The following is a 12,715-nucleotide window of genomic DNA, read 5'->3' as shown; positions in this document are numbered from 1 at the left end:
TTTTCTGTAGAGAATTTGTCAAAGTTTATATACAAGGAATAGCGATGATGGGGTATTTTCCATGATGTTCCTACAAATACTCGGGTCTCGTAAAAATTAACAGACTGTGTTTACAGGCAGGATTGTGGACATTGCACTTTCATGAGAGTTTAATTTTGGAAATGATTAACAAATCTCTTAGGTGGTACAAAGTATGTCCCACCTTCCACGCATGCATGTTTGAAAGCAGTTCTTTCCTCATGACTGAAGCTAAAAATGATACCAAAATTTCTAATTGTTTCCTGTAGATTGCCATTTCTACTTCAAGTGATGTACCTCTTAAGATTAATGAGTGAGGCCATAACAATAAGATCACTTCTTCATGTTTCTAAAAAAGAGGACCTCATTCAATAAACAAGCAGCATGAAATGTGCTGGCTTAGTTTATAAGTGCGAACAGGTCCAATGATTGGGCCTGTCTGTCGACTATGGTATAAATTGATGTGATAATGTGACTACTCAGGGTGTGGGCTGCTCTCATGATCTGTCTCTGGCTGTTGGCTTCGCTTAGCTCTGATTGATTGATTGACAGGAACAGTTGATTCTCTGTCTACTCTGCATTAAAGACCAAAGGGAGAGGGGAAAAAATGTTGCTCCTTCATGGAATCATTGTATGAATTTACTTCAGCTACAACAACAACAACATCAACAACAATAATAACAACAACAACAACAACAACAACAACAACAACAACAACAACAACAACAGAGTCCTATCTCTATTTTTTTCTTAATCCTCCTCTTAATTGTTCAGCCAAGCACAATCATTGTTGATGCACTTTTTAATTGAAAAAAAAATGAAATGCATCTTTGGTGCAAAGTTTAACAAAAATGAACATACCAAAGGAAGGATTTTTACCGTTTCATGAACAGATCTTCTTTTGCTTGTGCCCATTGACCACAAAATAATATTTTACATGTTGTTACGTGAATATGATATGTATAGATTATCTCCCAAGCGTTCCCTTTTCTCCCTTTCTTTCCTGTGTTTGCAGAGTTATGTGAATCTGACTTTCTTCAGCTGACATTGCAAAATAGAATTCTCTCATCTTTTGAGGATATGAAAGGGTATCAATTTCATAGGTACATACATGTAGGTGTGCACTTATATATCTAGAATAGCATTAATGCGGATGAAGAGTCTCTTGTACTGTTTTGTTCTTATGTTACCTGTCGAGAATATGGAACATTGACATTGCCACTAACATATGTATCTGAGAGTTCTCCCTCGACGTGACCAAGCACAATCTGATATCAGGGTATCACGTTCCCGCACCGCTAACGGATAACATCCTGTGGAAATCGCATCATCGACGTCAAGGCTGTCTCTTTTCCTGGAGAGTCTCAGCTACTGCGTTTGAACTTGATCGACGCGGCGATTTCACTCCCTGGAGGCGTGTTCACACTGTGCATATTTACCATGCTGAAAAATCTTTACTTGGATTCCATCCCTGCTGAACAGGACAGTATAGAAAATACCTGTGTGTGTTTAATGGTTCTCTTTTGTTTGATGATGAGGATTCTGTTTGACATAACAGACGCTGCGCTCTCCATCTAAACGAGGAGGAGGACTTGGGTTGGTGCTCATATATTCTGATGCAGTCCAAGAGAGGCTTTCAATGGAAAGCTCTCTCTTTTACCTGCTTGTTTATGAGAGAAAAAGTCATATGCTCCTTGTTTTTCACCTTTACAGTAAAGATTCTGCCATATAATAGTCAGTAATGATAAAAGAAATAGCGATGGAGATGAAAATGATGATAATTATGAATACAAGGATATACAGGTATTATTAGTATTTAGTATTATCATAATCATTATTGTCACCATAATCATCATCATCGGCTTTGTCATTCTTACAAATTTCATTATGATTCTTATTCATGTTGTTATTTTCATCATCACTGCTGCTGCCATAATCTGTTATATTCGTCAGGAGCGGAGCGTACCATGTATTTATCAAATGTCAATCAAAGGTCTGCATCCACCTTTACAAAAAAAAAAGGTACAAAAAAAAAGATAAACACTGTCTCATAGTCACGCTTCTATTCCTGGGGCATGACATGAACACACCCTTAAATACGGTGCCTCAGAAACAGCTGATTGTATGATACAGACGCAGAAGCCGCATGTGATCGGGGGTTTGGGGAGCCTGTTGTCATGAGATCCACATACAACAAATAGCGGCCGCGCTCTCAGAGCCGACGCAGTCGTCCCCGTTAATGAACCGTTTCCTCTCCCCTCTGCGGCATGAATCGTTCTAGAAGACTTCTGAGAACTTTGATGTTCAGTCTTTTCTCCGGCGGCCTAGGGATCGATGTTCATTTTCAAGAGTGTTTGTAAGGATTACTGCCAAGGACATCTATGCAAATGTGTGCTTTACTCATTTAGTGGGTCCTGCTACACAGTCCCTCCTCGTGGGACGATGAGAATAACTTGACGAGTGTGACTGGACCACTGGACTCTAATCTCAATGGGTCCATCTCATAGTCAATGTGAAGACAAGGATGTCATTTGTGTCAAAATGGAATGTATTTGATTCCACGTGTAACAACGGCCACCTGTTAACGGAGTAAAGCAACACGTGGTCTCTTTGTCTCGCCCAACGAGGTGGGAGCGATAATTGCGTCAACTCCTGCAACCCTCACTGTAACTCCTTGTCTGATTGGGCAATGCCGTTTTTGCGTTTTAGAGGCAAATTGAGAGACTGTGTGTAGGCGGATCGCATGTTATCAGTGTCGTCCAAACTGAGTCAGATATTACTGCGTTTCTTGCTGGGAAATTATAAATCATTGGGCTCATTTTTTTCCCGTTGTTATTTCCCGAGTCTAAAGGTCTTGCGGTTGCAGATTTGAAAGGAGCGACCACTTCAATATGCAGCCATCTTTACTGTTCTGTACAACAAGCCACTGGGAGAATATACTTGTGCCGTTGCTGCTGTGATTAAAAGTGTCTTTGATGTTGTTGGCAATGATTGCCTATGACTTTTTAAGCCATTGCTTCCCATATTATGAGTTGTATGGATTAAATCTATGAGGAATTATCATACGTCGGATGCACATTCTCTCCTCGTCTTCATGAGGATTCAAATGTGGAACATCTTCAACTGACAAACAATACTTTCCCTGCCTAAGATTAGAATTGGATGAAGTACCTTGCCTGTGGAACGAAGATCAACTCCTGAAATATTCAGTTTTCTAACTCTGCGCTGGAATACTGAGATGCTGTGGTGCTTTTACACTCTGGGAAACAAATGCTTGGATTTTTTTGATGTGTTTTAAAATATACTCCATCTGTATATGCCACTTCATGTAAACTCTTCAAGCAACTTTGTAAACACATGTGAAAACATTGTGCATAAATGTTGAACTTGGCATAGGATATTTCACAGTACACATTTCATCTGCATTGCTTGTTGATTTGAAGACACCAGAAAGATTATTTCACTGTATTCTTGCAGGAGCATCGTGTGCACCAAATATTTGTGATATTATGGTGCATGGAGAAGTTTATATTAAAATGTGATAGATGAGGTTTGTCTGCCTATGAGTTACAAATATTCAGCAGCTTGGAAAAAAGCTTTCTGACTGTGTGTGCTTGACGCAGACTGTACTCTTTGAGTGTTGGATCAAACGTTATACTGATAGTCGGGAATCTTTGTAGTTCGGAACTAAATACCAGAAATCATATTACCCCTCTGCATCAGCAGTCAGATCGAGCTTGCACTGGTGTGTGTTTAGCCAGGGTGCCCCTCAGTGCAGCTTTAAATGCTGCCCATTCACAAACTCAAGTTCCTCGTCGGTTACGCGCGCTTCTTCTGCTCCCTCGTCATGGCGTCCATTGCCCACGCCCTTCACTTTGCCTCTGTGTATGCCTTCCCGACAGTGATCAGCGAGAACCTGGACACCAGTAAGACCGAGGTCCAGGCCCTGCCCGTCCCACCCCCGTCCATCGAGGCCAGCAGGCGCGACTCCTACTCCTCCCCGTGGCCCGACATCGACAAGGTGGTCGCCGAGCTCCGCGACTGGCTCCTCCTGCTGGAGCGGATGCTGCGGCTCCAGACCGTCACCGTGGGAGACCTGGAGGAGATCGAGGACATGATCACCAAGCAGAAGGTAGGAAGATGGTGCACATTTTACTCCCATATTTTATCATCATTCTTACTGTTTTACAGTGTCAAACTTGATAATGTGCTTTTCTTTTCATTATTTTGTGTCACTACAGCCGAGATCAATTTAGATTATTATGATTGTAATATTATTGTAGTTATTCATATTATTGTGAATATTTTTTTGTCCTCTGTCCGAGATGTCAAAAAGGTAACAGTTGGCAGTGATGCTGAAATTTGTCAACTTTAATGCATATGCACAGCTTGCCCTATATTCACATTATTTTGACAACTGATATGTATCTACATGTATATTGATATGCCATCACTATTATGCAAAAGAAAAGTACCCTCTGAACATCAATTTTTTGATGATATTCCTTTTCTATACTGTTTGGAATGGATCTTTTGGAAGACCCCCCAAAAAAATCCCACTAGTTAAAAATAATTTTTTGACCAAATTCATGATCATTTTTTACTTCGAAATGTATTCTGAACACATCAATACTTGAAAGAGGGGAAACTGCTGTGCAATGCATGGATTGCTGTTGACGTAATTAAACAAAAGTTGAAAGGATGATGAAATTGAAATCAACCTTACCCAACATTAAAAGCTAACCTTCAGACCACCATTAAAGAAATGATCTCTGTTTGTTGGCTCTTATAAACTTTTGCTGAATTACTACACTAAGCTTATGAAATAATGATGATTGCAGTATATTTGTTGTTACTTGGGTTGTATGAAGTGTGAGAAATACCAAAGGTATGCACATGCCAATCATGTAGATATGGTACATCGAATAGATATGAAGATATGGTGTACTCAAAGTTGTATGATAATATACAACGCATTATAACATCATGCCAAAAGACATTTATGCAACTGCCAGTTGTATCGCAATGCTGCTCAGTGGAATCGCACAGCATATCTGCATAACAGTGTACCGGTGTTTTTACAAAGCGAACTAAAACTGATGCGTAAACCTGATCTTTATTCCTCAATATCGCACTGCCGGTTCATAGTGCTCTTAATCTGGGCATCATTCATTTTCTGCACTTCATGACTTTATGCAATATGAATCCATCAATGTTTCAAGAGGTTCGTGTACATGTATAGCTGTGCACCCTTTCAGGAACAGGTTTATATCAAGGTACCAGTGACAATTTGATGCGCAGGGTGCATCGATGGCTACAAAAGAGTCAGAGGGAGTTTATGTGGGTGTACAGCCGCAAAGAAGGTTGTCAAAGTCCTTGCATGTCATGTGACTTGTCCCGCAGCCAATCAGAGCAGTAGAATCCATGCACTGACTCCTCCTTCTTTTATTTTCACCATGTTCTGCTGTATTATTGAAATACCGTGTGAACCGTCATTGAATTACTAACCATTTCTAGATCTCCCTATCCCATTCCATTTCCCCCATCCACCCATTATCATTTGTAACATTAACCCAGAAACGAATTTGTCTTCAGGGTACTTTGTCGATGGTGTTTTGAGTTGATTCATTTTTGCAAAGTTGTACAGATTAAAACTCCCTGTTGCCTTTGTGAAATATGCCTGTTATACATTCCCTTTTATAGAAAGAGTTAATGTTGGTTACTTAGAAAGTAGACCAAATCCATTCGAGGACTAAAAAAGAATTGGATTTGCAACTGATTTGCAGGAACATACCCTGCAATGAAAATGATTGAAACATAGATTGATCATGGAGATAGTGACATGAAGTTGACTTAACCTCAGACGAAGAAAATATTAGGTTGATTACCTTTGTTTCAGATTGTTTTTTTCTGTGGAGAATGTCTCCTTTTAAATCCCTCTTTCATTGAAGGCTAAATTTTATTTAGAGTTAATTCATATAAGAATAAATTTGTGCCAATCCACTGATTAGTTCTCAAACAGTTGATGAAATAAACCATAAACTGTATCATTATGAATTAGATATCTTATATTTGTATGAATTTGAGATGATTGAAATAATTGAGATGATAGTTGAAATTAAGATTTAAATAGCCGTAATTTGATATGTTGATGCAACATTTTAGCATAAGAGATATTAACTGAATCTTGAAACAGGAAACAGAGGGTGTGGGACTAATGATTTCAGAGGAGAGATAGTTACATGATAGCAAATGTCACTGTGTAACTGCAGTGGCATTACGTGATATCCCGTGATACGGAGGTGACATAACCACCAAAAAATCCCCATACATTGAGACAAAATGTAGTGATAATTAAACTATTAATGCATTCTTCAATGTTTTTTCTTGTGCCAATCATTTAGAATACGATGTTGTCTTTGTTACATATTCAGGATCTATTAATACAAACTTCTTGGAGTTGTAGAAAAAAAAGAAGAAAACACCAAATGACTACTGCATGTTTCTCTTGATCCCTTCTGGACACTTTTACATCCTTCCATCTAGGATATTTGGTCCTGTGTCTTGCCTACATTCTATTCCCTGGAAGCCAGCGATCGTCAGCTCATTGGAGAGCTGGTTGTAGATATAGTGAGCATGCTCATTGAACTTGAGGTCAGTTCAAAGGCCAAAGGTCACGATTCCAAAGATACCTTTATTACCTGGGCAGATTCTTTTTTTTTTTTTGATTATTTGTTTTTGTCAAGTTTTATTTTTGTTTTGCACAGTCATATTTGTCATACTTCCCGAATTCTTTTTCACTCATCTATTCACATGTATGTTTGTTTCCTCACACTGGTGTTTTGGCCTACCTAATGCATTAACCCATATCAATTAACACTTTGCATGTGTTCACTGTGTCATATTTGTTATGAAAGTTTTTGCTATAGATTTGCATTATTTGCATACATTAAGGTACAAAAGGCAAGTCCTTATTTTGCAGATGTATTGTAGTTAGGTTGGAATTATAGCTCAGTACTCATTTCTAGCAGGGCTAGAAGATTTGTAGGAGGCAGGAAATTTAAAAAAAAAAGTAACAATTAAAATTCCAAATTTTATCTGACTTAGATCTTATTACTCAGAAAGATGCAGTGTTCAAGTACGTATAATTGAATATGCAGGTTTTGTTCTAGTCAAGAATGGATTTATATAGAGAAAAAAAATCAAATATGATCTGCCAAGTCCAGAATATTAAAACTCAACAGAATACCTTTGCGTGGCAAAAATATTTCTGTGTTATCATTTAGTTATCTAATGCAGCTGCACTATTTGTAGTTTGGCCACTATTAGCCGCTGACTTTATTTTCACTTTGGAGGTTGTGATAGAGTCACATTCAATAGTTTTTCCTCACCTTGCTAGTCTATGAGCATACTTCCATGTTTCAGCCGTTAAAATCACATGACCCTTTGCTGATAAGAAAACAACCACCAAAAAAAAGTCTTTTAAACCTTCATAAACCCGTTGAGGATGGTTTGATTTTGCTGCAAAACACATTTCCCATAGACACTTGCCCAAGTATACTTGGGACTCGTCCTCAACGGGTTCAGATGCATTCCTTTTTATCTCTTTTTTGTAATCATATTTCTATCTCTATTTCTGTCTCTAATCTCTCTGTATATCTCACTCTATCTCTAAATTTTCTATATCTATCTCTCTCTATATTTATCTCTCTCGATCTGTATCTTTCTCTATCTTTCCTTTTCTATTTCTAAATTTATCTATCGCTAACTCATTCTCTATCTATATCTATCTCTATGTCTTTTTTATCTCTGCCTCTATCTCTTTCTCTATCTCGATCTCGATCTCTTTCTATATCTCTGTTTCAATGTCTGTCTCTATCTCTATCTCTATCTCTATCTCTATCTCTATCTCTATCTCTATCTCTATCTCTATCTCTATCTCTATCTCTATCTCTATCTCTATCTCTATCTCTATCTCTATCTCTATCTCTATCTCTATCTCTATCTCTATCTCTATCTCTATCTCTATATATCTATCTGTCTATATCTATCTATCTATCTGTCTATTCATATCTATCTATTATATATACCTATCTATCTATCTATTTGTATTTCTCTCTCTTTCTCTTTCTCTCTCTCTCTCTGTCTCTCTGTGTCAGCCATTTGTGAGAATCAAATGGGTATCATCAGTTGCTCTGCACAGAATAATTGGAATGGCTATTTTTAGATCTTTCAGTTTCTGTGAAAAAAAAAAAAATCGCGTAAATGGTAGCAGGAGATCATTCATTTGTATGTTGCTCAGTGTGCAGTTGTTTCCCCACACAATTGTTTCATTATTTCATTCCTTCGTCCATTTTGAGGCTGGTCTATGCTGAGAATATACTGTCTTGGCAACTTGCAAAGATGATAGCATAGTGTCAAAGCAAAAGGGGGTTATCTTCAGTACTTAGAATTGGTGCCAGGTGACAAACGGCCTTCTGATTCTCAGGTGTACATATTAACTGGAAGGCTATACAGCAAAGTAGTTAGTACACTTTTAATAGTAAAGAGTGCACACATAGTGAATAGTGGTCTTAGTACAGTAATTTCAGATGACACACACAAATCAGCTACAGCATAACAAAATTGTTGATTAAAATTATTTAAAAAGGACATAACATTAATTTGTTTTAGTTATTTGTGATAATCTTCTAGATATCAAATCAAGATGTTTCTTTTTGTTATCATACAAGTGTTAGAAAGAAAACAAAATCCGCCAAGGTATTTTCAAAGCGTAAGCTAGCCTGATAGCCGTTCAACATATTGTCGCTGTCACTTCCAACAGCTGTTGTGTGTGAATGAGTGATTACATTTGAGTTTGCTCAGCTGCTATTCATACGCTGTAAGCTGTAAATGCCCCACCCCTTTCAAATTGTTCAAATGTCAAACCATCGTGAAAACCCATCACCCTTTCCTGTGGTTGATATGCTCACTCTGCACAAGTTTGTCTGTTTTTGTTCCTGTTTTTGTGATATGTTCACATGCATTCACAACTCACGCAACATCAAATCACGTGGCAACCAGTGAAAAAAAAAGATTGCATCATCACTCTTAAACCCTTTTAGCACCAGTCCCACACTTGTGGTGGCTGAGGACACATCAATAGGGATCACACATTTGTGATCCATTTCGCGATTGTATTCTCTGTAAGGTACAGTACGTGTGATGGTAAATAGAAACATTGCACAAATTAAAGCGTTCACTTTCATTGATCAGCAGCATTTTGCTGTATGGTTAGTTCACATTAACGGTAGATGAAAAAAAAATGATGAAAGTATCAAGTATTTCAAAGAATTCGGTGTTGGTCTACTACCAAATGATTATTAACAGAACAGGTAATCTAGTCGTATCCGTGTGATATACTATTCCCGAACAATACATGCACATCGACTGTTGAATAATTGATGTATATATTGCAGTACTGGTTAACTTCACCATAATTCACAGGCTGTGCAGATGACAGTAATTTTATTTACAGTGTATGAGACTGTTTATTGTCTTCATAATGAGAACGACATGGAGGCATGACAGATGCCAGACACATTTGCCACTACCGAAGTACAGTGAATTATTCCAGCATATTGTTCTGCAACTTTTTAACCTTCTAATTCCTTCCTTGAATTGTAGATTGAAGCTTATCAGGTCATTTTGGAGAATTTCATGAGTAGACAGTGTATATGAATGGCATATTTTGAAAAAACAAAACAAAACAATAAACAAAATAAAAATGGCACTTCCTACCTGTGTTATCACATGTCCCTCATCCCAGCAAGAGAGGGCGCTCTGCTGTCAATGCATCAGAGACAAAATGATTGTCATTGATTTAAAGCTGTGTTCCAAGAGTGTCAAAAAGGAAAGGAAAAAAAAATGTGGTGTCGGGGTTTGAAGAGGGTAAACACAATATGCCATACATCATTGGTTTGTCAGGCTTTGTAATACCAATGATGATGTGCTTGTCTGAGTATGACTGCACTGATATCGAGCAAATAGATCCAAAACCCATCATTTTAGGCTCTTCAGGGCATTGGAGTCCAGAGTCGAGTTCTTCTAAATGGCAGCCTTGTGTGTGATAATGTGACGACTATGCCTCTATCTGTAATTGTTTATGTTTATTTGCTGGTGTGTGCATTTACTCCTGTGTTTTTGCCGATGCCTTTATACCTGAGTGCATATTATACTTCAGTGTTTCATTTTGCAACAATTTGTTTTCATCTTCATGCTGAAGACAATTTCAAAATACAGCTTGTATTACGAATTTATCAGTTGCTTTTGTTGATCTTCAATAGCTTTCAGTAATTACTAAACAGTGCTCAATGATCATTCAAAGCAACGACAAAATATACATGTAGTAATGTATTGAGGTGATGTATCGTCTGGGCACTGCAATATACATGAATTATTCAAGCCGTCATTTGAGCAGTGTTGTTTTAATAACAACAATCATGAATGGGGGGGGGGGGATGGGGAGTGAAAAGAAAAACTGATATTTTTGGGGGGGTGGAGGGCTGTGTATGTAAAAACACTTTAGATTAGAAAAGCATGAGAAATCTTTGTTTGTGCACCAAGTGAATTTGTTCTTTTTCAAAATTGTTCCTGTTTTGTGAGAGGAAAGGTACATAGGTTTGAGATTCTCTTTAACTCCGCACTCCTCCCTCATACAAACAGGGTGTGAATGTTGCCCTTCTGAAGGTGCTAGCACTGTAATTGTGCTGCTGATTCCAGCAGCATTCAATAGATTCAATCCCAGTGTGCGCTTGTGGTGTTGTCGTCCTTTGTGGGGAAATGACAGGTCATGCGTGAAGTGTGAGCCCCCCATTGTTGGAATTTCAAAAATTGACGAGGTATACAGAGCATCTATGTCATTGTCTGTAAAGAGGAAAATTGTGTGAACACTCCCTTGATTTGAGAGAGAAATGGTACATGTTAGTTTAAAGAAGTAGAGATAACAAATGATGAATGCAAGGTTACACATATGAAGAGTTTAAATGCAAAAAGCAATGTATCCATTTTCACCAACTTCAGATATTTGAGATTGGAGCTACTGAAAAAACAGAGAAAGAAATTAAAGTATATCTGATAATTTTGATAATATCTTAAAAGATACTTTTTTAATGTTTCAAATGGAGCATCATTGATGGACAGTCATTTTTTTTCTATATGAAACAATGATCTTACTTGAAAAATGTTGAAAATGTTGTTATCTGTATTTGCTTTCAAATTATTCATATATTGCCCCTGGGATGACAAAACTTTGTATCTCAAAAATCATGAATTTTCAGGGGAGAATTTTGCAACATTTTTACAAAATAACATCACTGTTGATATCAAATAATGTAGAAACATTGTTTTGGATTACATTAATAATTGCAGTGTTTGAAACTCAAATCAGTATTTTTCGGAGGTTCTTGAATATGTGCCAATTAAGAAACCACGTATCGTCAACCCAAGGGCAACATACTTGTGTGCTATTCTTTTTGTGGTAAGATAATTCTGGTAATGTAATGTAAATGGACAATCATCCCTGTGGAACTGCTGGAGATAATTGTTATTTTTCATATTGTTCCACCAACTGAAAGGCAAATATGCAACTCTGTAAAATATACATTCCATGATACATGTACAGGTACACATTAGTAAATTTTAATTTTCATTTCAAGTGTCATGGGCTATCATTCAGTTGAAACATTACTGGGCACTGTAAGCGTTTTGGTCAAAAAGGTCTAGAAAATAATGTCCATTGCTGACATATTCATCTGTTTTTTTCATACATGATTTATAAGTGTGCACATTTGCTACATTTCATTCTCATCCACTTTAATGAGCTTTGCATTATCAACATTTTGTGGTCATTGGGATTTAATTCACTGCTGAACTGATCATTTCATCATTGTGCCTATTCAAGCTGGTTGTGTGGAATGATTCTATATGTTATATAATGTTCATGGTGATGGTCAATGATTATTTACCATACATCTAAAAGAGTACAAGGGTGGTGTATTCATATCATGGTGGGGGATAACCATTTTGTTCAATTTATAGTGATGGCACTACATTAGCATTGGGCATATTCCAGTCACTTAACTGGAGAAACAAGAATTTAACATTATTTGTGGGAGTGAGAAAATTAAGGTATTGACCTGGCCAGCCTCGTAGATCAACTCGTTGCCCTGACGTTTAGATATATTTTTTGTTTACTAAAATAATTTGTGATGACATTTCCTGATCACTTGGTGAATCAGCTTGATGACCTTTGCTCTCAAAATGCTATACAACAAATATGGCATCCTTTGGTAGAAATCACGTGACTTAAAAAGATATGTTCCCTGTCGCAATCTTGCAGTGCATATGAAAAAACACAAAAACAACATTTTATATCTCTTCTATACCCATGGCTACGGGAAAGCATATTTTTCTTTAATCTTTTTTCTTTATTGAAGTATGAGGATGTTAATACAATTGGAAGCTACAATATTTTTTTGAGAGAATGATCATATGATTATCTATAGAGAAGAATTTGTCAAAGATCCTTTTGATGACCTGTTAAACTCGCATCGATTTCTATCAAATTTATATGTATAACTTTACAGAACAACTCCTTAACTTCCAAAGTGCTTTGATGGATCTCTGCTCATCCACATCTCACATCCTGAGACAAAAT

At 37.3% G+C, this 12,715-nt stretch overlaps 1 protein-coding gene across 1 annotated transcript in view; it reads left to right on the top strand.

The window, feature by feature from the left end:
- The window catches only part of LOC139737247 (dystrophin-like), a 466,340-nt gene that overhangs the window by 356,779 nt on the left and 96,846 nt on the right, over nt 1–12,715 (top strand). Inside the window, exon 48 of the mRNA XM_071647923.1 lies at nt 3,921–4,150. Within this exon, the coding sequence (XP_071504024.1) occupies nt 3,921–4,150 (230 nt within the window). The remainder of the gene's footprint in view (nt 1–3,920; nt 4,151–12,715) is intronic.

This window comes from Diadema antillarum, unplaced genomic scaffold (genome assembly GCF_040938485.1).
Source record: "Diadema antillarum isolate AM-2024a unplaced genomic scaffold, OU_Dant_1.0 seq00000687_RagTag, whole genome shotgun sequence".
Lineage (NCBI taxonomy): Eukaryota > Metazoa > Echinodermata > Echinoidea > Diadematoida > Diadematidae > Diadema > Diadema antillarum.
The sequence above is the reverse complement of the archived record's forward strand: the minus strand, read 5'-3'. Positions and strand labels throughout refer to the sequence as shown.